The sequence below is a fragment of the Mustela erminea genome, chromosome 13 (assembly GCF_009829155.1).
Source record: "Mustela erminea isolate mMusErm1 chromosome 13, mMusErm1.Pri, whole genome shotgun sequence".
In the NCBI taxonomy this organism is placed as follows: Eukaryota; Metazoa; Chordata; class Mammalia; order Carnivora; family Mustelidae; genus Mustela; species Mustela erminea.
In genome coordinates, this window is record NC_045626.1 from 78,611,360 (window position 1) to 78,628,544 (window position 17,185).

Below are 17,185 nucleotides of genomic sequence, written 5' to 3' on the forward strand. Positions count from 1 at the left end.
CGGGGGCGGGGGCGGGCGACGTGGGGGTGGCATGAGGGCCGGCGGCCCGGGGGGCTGAGGCGCCCGCCGCCTGCCGCGGGGCCGCGCGCGTCCTCCATGGAGGCCGGAGGTGAGCGGGGCGGGGGTGCGCGGGTTCCCGCCGGGCGGGGCCGAGCCCGTTCTCCCGAGGGGGGGGCGGGCGGGGGCGCAGGCTCGGCCGTGGGAGGGGCACGGCGGGGGCGCGGGGGCCTGGGCCATCCGCGCGGGCCCGCGGCGGGGGGCGCGCCGGGCGCCCAGCTTTGTTTCACTTTCGCTGTCAGCGGCCGCCACCACGTCTCCCGCCTGAGGTGGACAGGACGGGGGAGCACGGGCCACTGCGTGCCGGGGATCCCCATCCGCCAGGACAGTGGGGGGTTCCCGGGGCCCGACGCCTCCGCCCGGGTGGGGTACGCGGGATGCGCCAGGCCCTGAGGGGGTGATAACCCGGGGGGCGGGTGCCCAGGTGCCAGGTGACGCACTTGCAGGTCTGGGTGGGAGTCTGGTCTGCCTCTTACCAGCGGTGTGATCGCGCACCGGCCACTTAACCCGAGTCTGTTTTGTATCTGCAAAATGATAATAATAGTACGTGCCCCAGGGGGTAGTGGGGAGCGTCCCAAACTTGCCTATTCATAAGGCAAGGGTACCTATTAAAAAAAAAAAAAAATCTGTTGCGAACCTCTCCCCGCGGAGAGGCATTCGTAGAGGTGGGGTGGGGTGGGGCTGGGGATGCTGATCCGTGCAGGCATGCCTGATAGGGCAAGTTTAGGAGACATTGATGGGTGAGGTGCATGCCTCCGTCCTTGTTAACAGCTGTCATCTGAAAACTGGGGAAGTCTGAGACTGTCGGATATACTTGGGAGAGTCAGCCCGAATGAACGTGTAGTCTCAGTGTGCTTGTTAGGCAAAGACAAAACCTCCAGACTATCCTTCCGTCTTCTCCCGTTCAACCACCTTGCCTCTAAACCCTACCTATACAGAAATTTGGGGTGGACTCGGGATTTATTCTGGGAGTTCCAACTCTTGAATATACCTCCATGCTTAAAGGCAGTTTCTTAAGGGAAAATTCTCAGAAGGGTCAAGGCCTAGGGTTCAGAATTGTTCCAGAAATCTCTTGGTACTCTTCCAGTGAGTTTCAAGCTTCATCTTGCTCTGGAGAATTCTGATTGTTGATGTTTGCGTTTCCCTGGCTAGTTTGATGGAGCCGGGGATTGTGGGTGGGTAGGTTGGGATCGGGGTATTCCCTGGGGTGGTGTAACTTTTTAATTTGGGAAATGACATTTCTTTGTTTGCTGTAGTCAGGCATTCAGTAAATGGTGTGGAGGCAACTCTCTCAGGCTTCCCATCTAGATAAGGGCTCTCTATTCAGTGAGTGTGTTACCACTTTTTAAATGGCCCCTACTGTTTGTTTGAATCTTATGTGAATCTTTTTATAGCTTCCGCTGTTGTTTCCATTGACTCCTTATAGTTAAAACTGAAAGCGATCTGTAGCTAGCCTCCCTTTTTAGCTGGAATCTGTTTCCAGTTCTGAGTTTTCCCTAATGATTGACGGCTGTGTTTTGGGGTGTGGGCAGAGCTGTTGAGAGCTGCCAAGTTGCTGTTTAAAAAAAAAAAAGAGGCCAGAGACTTTTACATTCTTTTGAAACTGAATAAAGGCCATTGTAATGGGATTACAATGGCCAACAGTAGATATCTTCAGCGCAGTGGTTAGAATTCTTTTATTCTTTGGACAAATATTTATTGAGTATCTACTCTGTGCCAGGCACTCTGTAGGCCAGCGCTGGCCAATAGAAATAATAATGCCACATCTGCAACTTGAAATCTTCTAGTGGCTGCATTAAAAGAAGCAAAACAGGTGAAACCAATTTTAAAATTGTAGTCATCAATCCCACCTAAATATTAACATCACGTCAATCCCACTAAAATATTATCATTGCAGCATGGACTCAAAATTATTGATCTATTTTAGATTTTTTTTTTTTTTTGGTACTAAGTTCAAAATATGGTGTGTGTTACATACCTAACAGCCCATCTCCCTTCAGACTTGGTATTTTGCAAACAAACGGTCAGCGGTCAAGTGTGGCTAGTGTTACTGTGTTGGACAGTGGAGGTCAGTTGCAGTGGGCAGAGAGGGAGGTTTGGCGTGAGGGTGGGGAAGAGCTAGGCAGGAAATGTGTAAAAGCAAGTAAGCAATCATGACAAGCTGAGTGAGTGGTACCCCTAAAGAACATTGAACTGAGAGGGAGAGGAAAGGTCTCCGAGAAGGTGACATCAACACTGAGACCTGGATGGTGAGATGGAGCAGTCAGACAAGGATCTGGGGCCTCCCGTGCAGTTTTCCCAGCCGATGGAACAGCCAATGTCAAGACTGAGGCAGGACAAATCACCAGGCTTCCTGCTGGCTGGAGTCCGTTGCTTCCATGTCTGTGTTCAAGCGAATCTCCTTGCACAGAAGAAGCTGATAATATCTTTCCATTCAGCCTCGTCATCCAGATACATCCCAGTGTTTAACTACAAACCCTGATCTGTGGGCCTTTTCACCACGAAGCACCACGGCAGGTACAATCCCAGATAAAAGCTGGGATTTTTTAAGTTCTGGTTTTTGTTTTTTTAAGTTCTGCACTTATTATGGCTTCTCTCCACCCCCTTCCCCCTCCGCCAGCAACCAAGTTTAGTTTGGGCCCAGACTCTCTTCAGAATTTTCTTAGTTCTAGAAATGAAGAGACAGGAGTCACTGAGTTTTTTCTTCTTTTAGCTCCTGGATTCCTGAGCCTGAAATAGCAGGAGATTAAATCTCCAAATCACAGAAATAGAGTGTGAAATCTGGGTATGGCTCATGTTTAAGAAGCATTTCATGTGAAATGTTTGGCATAGGAAACATAATAGTTTAAGGGGCTTTATTTTATTTATATATAAAGAGGTCTACCATGTATATTTATTCAACAAATACCTACCAACTGCGTGCTCTCTGCCAAAAATTCTGCTAGGCACTAAGGATAACATACAAGGTCCCTGCCTCCGTGGAAGTGATGTCCTGGTTGAGGGGAGACTGATAGCTACATAATGGTAATTGTGCTGTAAAGAACATGATGTGAGGAAGGGTTGTGAAGGAGATTGACTTGGGGTCAGAGAATGGCTTTTGAAGGAGTTGTTATTTGAGCCAAGACTGAATGAAGAGAAGGTGCCAGTCATGGAAGAGCATTCCATGTGAAGGGACTAGCTGGTGCAAAGGCCCTGAGGTCAGAACTAATTGAGCACAGTCAAGGGGTGAGTGAAGGCTAGATAGAGCCAGGGGCAGGGAAGGGAGAGTTATAAGCCCAGGTGGGAGATGAAAGCCAGAGGCCAGGTTATGCAGGACATCAAGGACATGTTAAGGAGCTTGAATTTTATTCATTTATTTGAGAGAGAGGGAAAAACAGAGTACAGGCAGACTCTTGGATGAGTGAGGAGTCCCACACGGAGCTGGATCCTAGGACCCTGAGATCATGACCTGAGCCCAAGGCAGACTCTCACGTGACTGAGCCACCCTTGAATTTTTTTTTATTTTTTTATTATTTTTTTTTAAAGATTTTATCTATCCATTTGACAGATCACAAGTAGGCAGAGAGGCAGGCAGAGAGAGAAGAGGAAGCAGGCTCCCCAAGGAGACAGCCTGATGTGGGGCTCGATCCCAGGGCCCTGAGACCATGACCTGAGCCGAAGGCAGAGGCTCAACCCACTGAGCCATCCAGGCGCCCCTTTTTATTTTTTTATTTTAAAGATTTATTTATTTATTTGACAGAAATCACAAGGAGGCAGAGAGGCAGGCAGAGAGAGGAGGAAGCAGGCTCCCCACCGAGCAGAGAGCCTGATGCTGGGATTGATCCCAGCACCCTGGGAACATGACCTGAGCCGAAGGCAGAGGCTTTAACCCACTGAGCCACCCAGGTGCCCCTGAATTTTATTTTAAGAGTGGTTGAAACTGATCACTCTAGGAGGTGAGAATGGATTGGAGGTTGGGGTGTAGCGTGGAAGCCAGGGAGAGCACTTGCAGCGGTGCTTAGCCAGAGTTGACATTGGTGAGATGGTTTGCATAGATTAGAATAGTAGCCATGGAGATGGAGAGACATTAGGTTTGCCAGGCCTTTTGGAGACAGCCTTGATAGACTTGTGAATGGGTTTGGTTTGGGAAGTAAAGAAAAGAAGGAAAGTGGGGAGAACCCCTCTTTATATTGCTCAGTGCCTCCTGGATAGGATAGCTATGCTGTGGTAGCTAATGATGTGCCTGTTGTAGAGGTAGTGAACCAAGTGTATTATCAGGGTGGAATAAAGACAGTAGATAAAAATGCACCTCGGGAGCAGTCGATATCATTTAATGTTTAACTACATCGGAATTTCTCAGCCTTGGCACTACCGACGTTTTAAGCAAGATAATCCTTCATTGTGGGGGGCTGCCCTGTGCACACTGTCGGGTGCTCAGCAGTATCTGTGGCTGCTTCTCATTGGACACCAGTAGCGCTACCCCCAGTCTTGGCAACGCAGAATGTCTCCAGACATTGTCACCTGTCCCCAGGGGACACAGCCAGTTGAGAACCACTGGATTCATTGACAGATTAGGGCTAGGTCACCGCAAGAAAATATCTAGGAATAATGAGAATGAAGACAACACCACAGGGTTGCTGGGCAACACTGAGAGACCTCTTCTGGATTTAAAATGTAAAATAACTTCTCACCATGCAGATATTCCCATCCAAAGGAGTATGTTCCTAGAGACAAGTAATTCTATAAATGAAAAGATCCCATGTACAAACATGTACAGATTTCAGGAGAATTACCTGGGCCTATAGAAATGCCAGTTTAGACAGACCTAAGGTATTCAAACCCAGATTTATACATAGAACCTCAGGAAATGAATATTCTCTTTGCAAAGGAAACTTAGTTAACTTTTCTCGAAATAGCAAAGCCACCAAAGGCTTGATGGATTAAAATTCTATTTAAAGACAGACTCTTCAGCAACACATTCATTTTATAAAACAAGGTAATAACCACATCTTATAATGCATATCCTAGGAGGTATTTTATATATATATATGTAAATATCGTATACAGATAGGCATCTCGCTATATATGCATGTTTACCATCTGTTTCATTAAACCCAAGATACCATGGTTCGTTCTTATCACCAAGAAAAAATATGCTTATTTAACTCTAAAAAAATTCGTTTGTAAGACACATCCCGATTTCGGCAAGGTCAAAATGGGAGAAGTTTTATAAATGTGTGTCGTACAATAAATGAAATACGGTTTTTTATTTTATTTTATTTATTTGTCAGAGAGAGAGAGAGTGAGCACAGGCAGACAGAGTGGCAGAGGGAGAAGCAGGCTCCCTGCGGAGCAAGGAGCCCGATGCGGGACTGGATCCCAGGACAGCGGGATCATGACCTGAGCCGAAGGCAGCTGCTTAACCAACTGAGCCACCCAGACGTCCCATGAAATAGGGTTGTTTAAATTAGTATCTCTCTGGTTAAAGGTATAAAAAGGGTCAAGGTCGCGAACAAAACCACTGATGGGGAACATAGACATCAGGAAATGACCTCATTCAGAGTGGAAGCCAGTCTTTATATTAGTATCCTAATTAGTGCAAAAAAAAAAAAAAACGGATTCTGAACGCCTTTAACCTAAGAGCTTTGTCAGCCATTGAGAACCTTCCATTGGAGTGGAGACTGGAATGAGGAACTGCCTGTCAGGTGGCAGATGAAATCCCAATCCAGCACCTCCTCTTCACGAGGCGCTGCTAGGCCCTAAGAGAAACGAGAATGAAATCATTTTGGTGTATGAACAGGGTGCTTGATTTCTGGCGGGCCAGAAGGAAATTCATAATTATAGCAGAAAATAAAGTCAGCAGGGTGGGACTTCATTTCCGCTTCCGTATCGATGAGAATACGTGCTTGGGAGTCTCCTAAGTCCGACCTACTTGGGGCATAGCCAGGTGACCCCCACGGCTGGAGTGTGGCCCGTGGGCAGAAGTCACGGGAAGGAGGGGAGGCCCATGCTATGGGGTAGGAGGCCCAGGCTTCGCTGCCCTTACCGTGGACGCAGGTGGGAGCCTTGGAATGCATTGGAGGCGATGTGGTATGTGTTTTAGCTTCAGCAGGGTTCCTGGGGACAGGAAAATCAGGGGAGTCTCAGATATGGGCAAGATTGGGATGAAGGTTTAAACCGGAACAGAGGTGGAAATGGGAGGCCAGATCCAGAGGTCTGAGCGGCAGGGAGAAGAGGGCAAGTGCTGAACGTTTCAGCCTTGGTGATGGGGGTGGAGGCTGGTGAGCGACAGGGAGCCGCTGAGTTTCTGACGTGGCTGCTGCCACCGGCCTCTGGTGGCAGGTTCTTTTGAGGAGACCTTAAATACACTGGAAGGCCTCCTTATCTGCACCATCTAGCCGGGTCCCAGCCTGGGCGGGCTCTCCTTTCTTCCTCTTCAGGCATTCATAGGAAAATGAGGCCTCCATTCACTGGGTTCACTCGCACAAAGGTTACTCTGAGTCATGGTTAACCAGCAGTGGCCAGAGCCAGGGCTGAGTAACCGCGCTGGAATGTGGCCTGTGGCTACTGTTATTGCCACAGGTCATTTAAATGACAACTCCCTCCCGGAATCCAGAGTATCACCCCTACCCTTGGGGAGACAGCGGCTTTCCGGGTTCTGAGTCAGCAAGGTGGTCTGGAGCTTGGCTCCCGCTTACCCTCCCCCCCAACCCCCGCCCCTGGGCAGGCGTTTGTTTGAAGCATGTCTCCTGTCTCAGAGGAGCCGCTGCTGCTGGCCGAACTCAAGCCGGGGCGCCCCCAGCAGTTCGATTGGAAGTCCAGCTGTGAGACCTGGAGTGTCGCCTTCTCTCCAGACGGTTCCTGGTTCGCTTGGTCTCAAGGACACTGCATCGTCAAGCTGATCCCCTGGCCGCTGGAGGAGCAGTTGTAAGTTCTTGTACCCGCAAGCTTGGAGGAACGAGGGAGTCCTTACGATGGGGAACCTGGAGCGCTTTCCCACATGATTCCCTGCCCTTTGGGGGTTCCCCTTGCCCCCCCTCCCCCCAGGAACAGGAGCGAGAGAATGGCTGCCAACAGTTCAGAAATGGATCATGGGGGTTTCCAGAGCCCCACGGTCTGTACGTGGGAAAGTTGATTCTGTGGAGATCATGTTAACCCTGCTGTTATTTTTTAGCAGCTTTATTGAGATGTAATTTACATACCGTACAATCCGCGCCTTTGAAGTGCACAGTTCAGTGGCTTTTAGTTCATTCAGGGAGTTGGGCACCTCTCACCATGATTAATCTCAGAAGCACTGGCAGTGCCACAGAGGGCAGCCGGGCATCCCTCACTTGTTACCCTCCAGTCTCACTCTCTCCAGCCCTGAGCGGCCGCGAGTCCCCTTTCTGTCTTCATAGGTCTGTCTTCATAGGTCTGCTTATTCGGACTTTTCATATACATCGAATTGTGCACGGTGGAGTCTTTTCTGACGGGTTTCTTGCACTTAGGGGAATGTTTTCAGTCCTCCCTCGGACAGCCTGTAATCAGCACGTCATTTCCCGTTACTGCCAAATAATATCCCATTGTACGGAGACCGCGTACCTTGTGTACACATCTGTCCGTTGCTGGGCAGTTAGGTGGTTTTCCCTTTTTGGCTATTAGGAATAATACTGCTGTGCACATTTACATATGGTTTTTTTTTTGTTTTGTTTTGGGGTTTTTTTTTGGCGTGGACATAGGCTTGTGGTGTTTCTGTGCTTGGAAAACAGACTGGTGCCCAAGGTGGCTGGCCCAGTTCTCAGTCCCACCAGCGGGTGTGTGAGATTTCCGTATCCCCCCATACCCTCACCCCTCACCAGCACTTGTCTGGCTTTTTGGTTCTAGCAGAGCCATCCTGTAAGGTAGGAAGTGGCATCTCATTGTTTGGATTTGCATTTCTTAATGGCTTCTGACGAAGAGCACCTTGTGTTTCTGGGCCTCTCCTGTATCTTTGGAGAAACATCCGCTCATATCCTTTGCCCATATTTAAGTTTGGTTTTTGTTTTTTCCTTTATGGACCAAATTTAGTTTCTGTTATTAACTAGTTTCTTTTTTTGGGCTGGGCAGGGCCCCGTGTCTGAGTGCTATGAGCTCCATGTCGGACGGCCCAGCCAGGACAGGGCTCAGGCAGCATCTGTTGGAAATCTTTGCCTGACACAGAGCCTAGGGGCTTGGAAACTTGAAATAAATCAAACATGGCCCCTGCCCTTGAGGGTCTCCTTTGTTTTGCTTTGGGCAGTTCTTATAAATCGCACGTTAGATTCAAGTGTTTTGTCAGTTCAGTCTGAAAGCTGCCTTGATGAGAAGTCCGGCCGGCAAGAGCGTGCCGAGATGGGTACTCCCGGTGCTGCTGGGATTACAGTCTGGCTGTTCGGCAGTATGCATCAAGGACCTTGAGAACGTTCCTCCCGCTACTAGGAATCTCAGAAATGGGGTCATCTATTTCCATACACTGATTTTCATCACGGAATTAGCTCTGTAGTAGTGAGAACCAGAAATCCCTTAGAATCTGGTGATGAGAGGACAGTAAGGAACTCATGGCATTGCCAGAGGACATTTTTTGTAGCCATCGAAGAGTTTTTTTTTTTTTTTAAAGATTTTATTTATTTATTTGACAGAGATCACATGTAGGCAGAGAGGCAGGCAGAAAGAGAGAGAGGAGGAAGCAGGCTCCCTGCGGAGCAGAGAGCCCAACGCAGGGCTCCATCCCAGGACCCTGGGATCATGACCTGAGCCGAAGGCAGAGGCTTTAACCCACTGAGCCACCCAGGCGCCCCGAGTTTTTTGTTTTTTTGGTTTTTTAAAATCGTGATTTTAATTCATTCTTAATTCATTATTCATTCTTATCAATGTAATGAGAATGCCAAGGGCTTTCGTTATTTTATTGATCTCCTACTCTAAATGCAAGAGCCTCAACTTTATATCCAGTCCGGTCCAGGTTTATGGTCTGAAAAAGAATCTTTAAAAAGCATACAAAGGGCATTCTGTTTTCCTAATAATCACCCTTATATTCAAACACATACATGACTGTAGGACTATAGGTAAATGTATTTGTCCAGTATGAACTCGAGAAAATGGGAATTTGAGTATTAATCCTTTTTGTGTATCTGTTGCTTTATATAATGAGAGAAGTGTTACTGTTCAATGTGTTATGTGAAAAGTTACTTGTTTTAGGGAAAAATCACACATTTTAAAGAATAATAACTTAGGAAAATGCTTATAAGATTTAATAAAAATAGTAAGCTATGAAGCCATATATGTAATATCCCAGATTTGTCTTTTTAAAAATATATGTGTATATGCCCAAATGAAAACTTACAGTGAAATACTTACTGCGGTTAGAGTGGTGTTAGGAGTATGGGTAATTTTCATTTTATTATTTGTCTCACTTCCAGATTTTTCCCACAGTTCTCTATTACTTTTATGATTGAAAATAATGTTATTTTTAAAGTCCTATAAAAGGAGAAATCTGAAGTCCTTAGGTTCTTGTTTGGATTGTTACACATTTAAAAAAAAATAATAGTGCTTTGGGTACTGAGTGAATAATTCGTACTAACCAAATAATTGTACTACTTTTAGAAATACAGTTTTTAGAAACTTGAATTTAAATTCCCCCAGTGACTCTGCCTTGCACTTAGCTCTTCCGTCCCCATGTGTACACACCCCACCTCCCACGTAACTCTTCCCTTGCCTCTTTGGCAAACTCACAGGCCCAGGGGATCCTGCGAGCAGTATGCCTGGGATACCCAAGGCTTGGGTTCTAGTTCCAGTTCGGCCCCTGATTTCGTGACCCTAGGAAAGTTAACTCTACCCCTAAAAATGGAGGGTTTAGTGTCTCTTTCTAGAGAAATGAAATTTATGATATGAAAATTAATTAATATGCAGAGGTGCCTTAATTCCTGTGGTATAAAGTAGCTCCAGATCATTCTTTAATTCAGATGCAGAATTTAGGGTTTTATTAAAAAAAAAACAATAAAAGAACTGTAGCTTCAGTGGCACCCCGCTGTCCTACGGTTTTCCCTGTGGCTTGCCTGTTCCGTGCTGCCTGCAGGAATGGCCGACTCAGGCCCCTGTGCCAAGGCCCTGCAGCTCCGTGAGGTGTGGGGAGTTAGCAGAGTCAGTTAAAGAGGCAGTCATTATCACATTCATATGTTTGTCAGGACAAGTTCTCAAACTCCACTGGGCCGTTGAGACCTGGTGTTAGCATGTATCCTTTGAAGGCTCAATGGTAGAGATTTTTGTCTTTGGGGGCCATCCGGTCTCTGTCAAGGTTCCTCCCCTCTGCTCTTACAGTGTGAACACAACCGTTGATGGCATGTGAACAAATGAATGTGGTTCCAATAAAACTTTATCTATAAAAACAGAATGCTAGCCTGGACATAACTTGCCAAGCTCTGATGTGGACTAATAGAGTTTTAGAGCTGATGGAGCCTATGTTTGCCTCACTTCCTCCCTTCTAATATTCTTGGTGAGCTTGGTTACAGTTCTTCAATATATTTCAACCACACACTTGGCAGAAACATGATTTACTTGCAACTTTGGGGGAACAAGTCTAATGCATAACGAGGTCCAGTTACATACACATCGAACACAGGATTTTTCACGGAACTGGGCGCCAGCTTCAGTGTCTTCAATTCCCTGAGTTTGATACACCCCAGCGTGGGGTCAGGGTCACACAGAAAAGTAGGACTTAATACTTGCACTGATATCTGCCGATGGGAAACTTGGGAGCGTGTGGGCTGAATCCCAGGGCTGTCCAACTGCTCAAGGCTCTGAGATGTGGTCTGCTAGGAGAGTGGTGGGCAGGGCCTAGAGCTCAGGAAGTGAGTCTCATGGAGCTTATCTGGGCCTGTGTTTCACCATAAGTAGAATGTAAAATGGGCCTCAGGGGTCTTTGAGGTCAGTGTAGCTCTGCCCAGTTCTGTGGGCTTTCTCTCCTGGATCTCCCTGCTGGTCGCTTCCTGTGCTGCATGGACCCAGAAAAGTAAGGGAGAGAGCCTCACTAATAGGTTGGAACATAGCAAGTGAAGGTGGAAATCAGCTTGTACCAAGCAAACTGTGTGGGCCAGAAAAGGATTTATTTTCCTGCTCCTTGGGCCTTTCGAAGCTAGGCGCTCGCCAGGCAGGGGAGCAGCAGATGGGTGTTCAAGTTCTAAGTTCTGTCCTAGTTCCAGACCCACAGCAGGCTTTCTTCCTCACGGGAAAAACCGAGTGCACCTTTCCTTCCATGCATCAAACCTGAGAGAACTTTCTGAGTCCCTGGAGCTTCTGTGATCCAGTTACCCGACAAGGCAGGTCACCCTTTCGCAGGACTATCGCGAATGGGATGTACCAAGGCTAATGAAGTCTTTCTTACGTGAATTCCAAAACGAAATTAAGTCACGCCAGAATTCACCAAAGCCCAATTTATTTCTAGAGCTTTAGTATCTTAGATATCATGGATTGAGTAGTTGGTTGACTTGGTGACGATTTTTAACTCATTAAGGAATCTCTGCTTCCTCCAGCATCCCTAAAGGGTTTGAAGCCAAAAGCCGAAGCAGCAAAAATGATACAAAAGGGCGAGGCAGCCCGAAGGAGAAGACTCTGGATTGTGGGCAAATTGTCTGGGCTTTGGCCTTTAGCCCGTGGTCTTCTCCACCCGGCAGGAAGCTCTGGGCACGCCACCATCCCCAAGTGCCAGATATCTCTTGCCTGATCCTTGCTACGGGACTCAACGATGGGCAGATCAAGATTTGGGAGGTACAGACAGGTAAGTCATTTCTGGCTGGGACAAGGTCCCAGGGTGCATGCATGTTCTCATCAGGGACCAGAGAGGCTGCCGGCCCCACACTTGGCTCAGGGGTGTAGCCATGTCCAGCAGACCGGTATCTGCCTCTCCCACTGACCAAGTGCTCCTGCTCCCACGCCAGGGCTCCTGCTTTTGAATCTTTCCGGCCACCAAGATGTAGTGAGAGATCTGAGCTTCACACCCAGTGGCAGTTTGATTTTGGTGTCGGCATCTCGGGATAAGACTCTTCGCATCTGGGACCTGAATAAACATGGTATGCAAATGACGGAACTCCTGGGCAGCTCCAAAAGTACTCTCTCTGCCCATTTCTCACTTTTATCCAGAACAACTGATTTTCCTAAGGACCTTCGTAAGACATTTTTTCTAATCATAATACCAAAAATATATCATTCATTTATGCACTGAATGCATATTTATGCTTTGTATATTTAAAAAAGTAAGGTTTTTTTTGGTTACTGAGAATCAGTTTTCACCCTGGCTGATAATCACTTCTATTGAAAATAGATGCTGCAGTGTAAGTTTTCTCAACCGTGGCATGGTTGACATTTTGGGCATGCTAGTTCTTTGTTACCGGCTGCCCTGTGCATTCTAGATTGTTGAGGAGCATCCCTGGCCTCTGCCCACTAGATGCCGGAAGTATCTTCTCTAGTTGTGACAGCCCAAATGTCTCCAGACATTGCCCCGCCGTCCACGTGTAGGGCATAGTCTCCCCGGGTTGAGAACCACCAGTCTAGAGGAAGTTGTCCATGTTGGTTACTTCCTGTTAGAAATAGTTTCTTTGTGAAGTGGACTCTTTACCCAGAAGAACTCTTTTAGCTAGAGAGGGTCAACTTCTGTGGAATTCTCCTTTGAGCAGAACTGGATGCAGAGGTGGCCCATACTTTTCTGGTAATGATTGTTAACCAGAATTGTGACACAGGGAAGAGGAATTTATTGCCAGCCCTTTCTCCCCACATGGCAGGGATGTAGAAGCCGGAGGGGGTGGGTGGCAGGGGTAAATGGGAATGTGGATGGTTGATAGAGAGGCACACTTGCCTCTGATGACGTGAAGGCACTGGTACTCTTGCCTTAGCCGTGACTGTGCCAGCTCCCACAGCCACGAGAGAGGACCAACTCCTGCCCTCTGAGAATCCAGCCTGACGATTGTCACACTGCCATGCAGGTGCTTGTGGTGTCCTCTTCTGATGGCATCTGGTCACCAAGAGAACTCTGGTAGTTTCTGCCCTTAGCTGCAGAACTTGAAGTCATGAGATAGGTTTGCTGACTGGGAAGGCTTCTCCAAGGCAACACCATTTGTAATGAGTATCCAGAGGCAGCTTGCCACCATGTAAGGAAGATTCTGGAAGTGACTTTAAAATCTTTTGGTGATTGGGAAGACAGGACTAGCTGAAGGGGACCGGGGGTGGGCGAGTATACTAGGGCTTTCTCGGGAGGGGATACAGTAGTGTTTGCTGGTACCGGGCCCTGCCCCACCATCCTGCCTAAATTTGTTCAGTACTCACAGCACCCCCGGGAAGGGGTTGGTACTGCTCTAATGTGATAGCTGAAGAAACCATGACTTACTACAAAAATACTACATATACTTAACATACACGCATACACAGACACATACATGCATCTGCATGGCTGTTACGTTCAGAAAAGTTTTTTCCTTTTTTTTTTTAATACTCGTTTTCACTGCCCCCCCAACCCCGCTGCCAGATCTCTTTCCCCATCTCCTCCGCCCCTCCGCTGCCTTCCCTGGCGTCCTTCTGCAGCCTCATGACCCATGCTAAGAGCCTTCCATGTTGCCCTCAGTGTCCTACTCAGACACTTAAGACACTTACTTTTATGAAGTTTGGGGTCATCGTACCACAAAAAATGATTCATATTCCCCACATTTCTTTCCACAAATCATGGAAAATCTAAATCTTAATACCATCTGAATCAATGGGATAGACATATTCTATATATTCACCTGTTCTTTTATGCTAATGGACGGGCCTTTAATTTTTTCCTCAAACTCAGAACTGGAGCAATTTTGTGAGTGGCCCTGGGGCAGGTGCTGGTAATCAGTGGAGTCGGGGTTCAAAGCCAGGTTCGCCTGACCGCAGCGCACATGGCCCTCATTACTCTGCACTGTCACTTGTCCAGACACCTGGTCGGGGTGAGAGGGTGCAGTGGGACCCCTGAGAAGCGGGGAGACCATTACAGGAGTGTGAATGACAGAAGTGAGGCTAAAACATTCTCAGCGTTTGGAAGGATGCTTCAAAGTGCCAGAGCTGGTTGGGGTGGGAGGGGAAAGAAAAGAATGTTCTCTGCTATCAGAGGGATCTGTCAGGTGTGATGTGCGCACAGCCTTTATCCCGCCCATCTTGCGGGTTTTGGTGAAACAGAAGGTAGTGATCTACTTGGGGATTACACTCTCCTATGAATAGACTTCAGGTGTTTAAATGACACATCTGGCATCTTGCTCTGCGTTAAAAAGGTGGGCCTTTGGGCTCAGCCAATAGGGAACCCGGTGGGGATGCCGGGTGGGTGGGCCATGGCTTGCGGTCCTCCGGTCCAGCAGCCACGTGGTTCCTGGAACCGGCTCACCGTGCGCCCCTCTCTGTGCAGGTAAACAGATCCAGGTGCTCTCGGGCCACCTGCAGTGGGTGTACTGCTGCTCCATCTCCCCGGACTGCAGCATGCTGTGCTCCGCTGCTGGAGAGAAGTCGGTAAGGCCCAGCGGCAGGTTCCACCTCCATCGTTGCCCGAGTGCAGTGAGCCCGGGCGGTCTGAACGGGGTAAATAAGGCCGGTGCCTCCAGATCAGCCTGTGCAGGAGGCATGCTGCCGGGCAGGGCTGTCCCCCTGCACGCTTCTCTTTTGATTTGCGTGTGGACACAAACCCCACGAGAGGTGAAGCCCTCATCACTGGAGGAGGGCTGCTTGCCTTTACAACATGGGGTAAAGATGTGCTTTTAAGATTTCCTTTCCCCTTGGAGTCTCAGATTTTAAAAGTTGCAGCTCCCGTGTATGGATCCAAATTTCCCTCCTTTGAACCATTTAATGTGAACCTGGGTAATAGGGATTTCCATTTCAAATCAGAATGTACACTTACTTGTTGAACTTTGTTCTGAAATCCGGCCTGTCATTTAAGAAAGTACTATAAACCCAAGAACAAGCCGGGAATAGTATGTGTGTCTGATCTCACATCTGCATCGAGCGCTTTGCTGTGACTGACTCAGAAAGTGAAGAGTTCACTGTGTGGAACAGCCTCGTGGTTAATCATTCATTTGGGGTTTGGAACTACATGACGGTGTGTTTTCAAGGGAACAAAATAAAATCCCATTTTTCATGATTCTCAAAAAGATTTCAGGTGAACTGTGTCAGACGTATGTACAGCTGTGGGGCAGGTTCCCACCGTTCTGTGAACACATGGTATAAAATGGCTTGGCAAGGTGCCACGGCTTTGTTGGAAGCCTGGCAGCTTACCTCTGACCCCTGGTTTTGCTTTTAACTGAAAGGACCACATAGTGCTTTATTGGCACACACTGTGATTTTGCAAACAGGGCTCAGAAGCAGAACTGCAAAGCCTCTGGACACATTTCAGCCCATAGACTTCCTGAGGCTGGCTGGGTTTCTTCTCCCTTAGACCAGGCTCCTTGAACTTGTGCACTGGTCAGGTGCCTTGAGAATTCAGACCTGGAGCTTTCCCCAAGCCCCTATAATGCATTCTGGGAGAGCAGTATGAAAGTGGGGGTGGGGAGAGCTTGCCTTCGCCTGGCATAGCCGTGTCCTTCACTCACTGTCCGTTGTTGCTGCCCCTCACCGGGCACCTGTTCCCTTGCACAGGTGTTTCTGTGGAGCATGCGGTCCTACACATTAATCCGGAAGCTAGAAGGCCACCAAAGCAGTGTTGTCTCTTGTGACTTCTCCCCCGACTCTGCCTTGCTCGTCACGGCCTCTTATGACACCAACGTGATCATGTGGGACCCCTATACTGGCGAGAGGCTGAGGTTACTCCAGTAAGGACGGGGTCTCTCCTTTGGACCTTGTTGCGGGGGGACTGATGGGAAAGCTGCCTTGGGTTAGGCATGGCCCGCGCAGGGTCCGGGGCGGGGGGTGCTGGGTGAAAGGCGTGGGGAGCTCACGTTGTGGCTCTTCTTTGTCACTTAGATTCTCAGTTTAGACCAGAGGGCCTTCGGGGCTCCCGATGTAGGAGGCTGTGTGTACTTCTCTGGATTCAGCGTTCATGAAACCTCGAAGTGACTCTTTCTTTCCATTTACTAATAACTGTAGTAACAAGTTCGGAACGATCCTCTTACCGAAACTGGTATTTCCAAAATGAATTTTCAGTGTTCTTACAAACTTGCATCTTTTTCTCTTTGTCTCTGTTGTTTTCTGAAGCAAATAATAGGTAGCCTATAATTATCATGTATCTCAGCCGAGAAAAGACTTTCAGTTTGTACCGCGGCATTAAAGTGAGGGCTGACCTACTTTGCATAAGGAAATGAGCACAGGGAGTGTGAGTAACCCTTCAGCCCCTTCTGCCAGACACTTAGGAAATGCCTTTTTTTTTTTCTCCTAGTCTGCTTTTCCCGAGGTTTTCCGGAGAGGGTAAGGACAGGTCTTTGAGCTATCATAGCCCCAGCACCGGAGTGAGGACAGAGGGTGGAGAGTAGCCATCACCCCAGGCCGACCGTCCTCTTTCTTTTTCCACAGCCACACCCAGCTTGACCCCCCAGTGGAGGACAGTGATGTGCACATCAGCTCCCTGAGATCTGTGTGCTTCTCTCCCGAAGGCCTGTACCTCGCCACGGTGGCAGATGACAGGTAACAAAGAGACATCTGGGGGTGTGGCCTCAGAGCAAGTCCCCGCAAGTAACTGTAGCATCCCCCTCTGGGGCTGGCCTCACAGCTACTAACGTGCCAGTGTTTCTCTTCTCTCTCGTCCAGACTCCTCAGGATCTGGGCCCTGGAACTGAAAACTCCAATCGCATTTGCTCCTATGACCAATGGTCTTTGCTGCACATTTTTTCCACATGGTGGAGTTATCGCCACAGGGTATGTGTCTGATAGCTGAGCAGATGGAGAGCAGTTTCTGCTGAGTGTACCGGCTAGCTTTTTTAGGCCTCTAGAATGTTCTTGCCTATGATGAAGCCTTTAAGGAAATCCAAGAGGACACAAAATTCTAATATTTTATTCTGCCAGGATAGGTTATCATTTACTCTTAATAGTTAATCTAAGAGTAATGGAAGAGTTATGACTCACACCACTTGATGGGCCACGTCCACAAGGAGGCCTGAGTCAGGATGATGCAGAATTTCTGGGAAACCATTTAGGGCAGAGACCACCTTGTGGGGAGCATCTATAATTC

General features: G+C 48.1%; 1 protein-coding gene across 2 annotated transcripts in view; it reads left to right on the forward strand.

The window, feature by feature from the left end:
* The window catches only part of WSB2 (WD repeat and SOCS box containing 2), an 18,564-nt gene continuing 1,379 nt past the window's right edge, over positions 1-17,185 (forward strand). Inside the window, exons 1-8 of one of the 2 annotated variants that reach the window (XM_032309549.1) lie at positions 1-109; positions 6,795-6,963; positions 11,559-11,803; positions 11,964-12,095; positions 14,441-14,541; positions 15,661-15,833; positions 16,531-16,641; positions 16,765-16,872. In XM_032309549.1, the coding sequence (XP_032165440.1) occupies positions 97-109; positions 6,795-6,963; positions 11,559-11,803; positions 11,964-12,095; positions 14,441-14,541; positions 15,661-15,833; positions 16,531-16,641; positions 16,765-16,872 (1,052 nt within the window). In that variant the 5' untranslated portion in view covers positions 1-96. Of the gene's footprint in view, positions 110-6,763; positions 6,964-11,558; positions 11,804-11,963; positions 12,096-14,440; positions 14,542-15,660; positions 15,834-16,530; positions 16,642-16,764; positions 16,873-17,185 lie in introns of those variants that run through there. The other variant, XM_032309548.1, reaches the window with a different exon arrangement.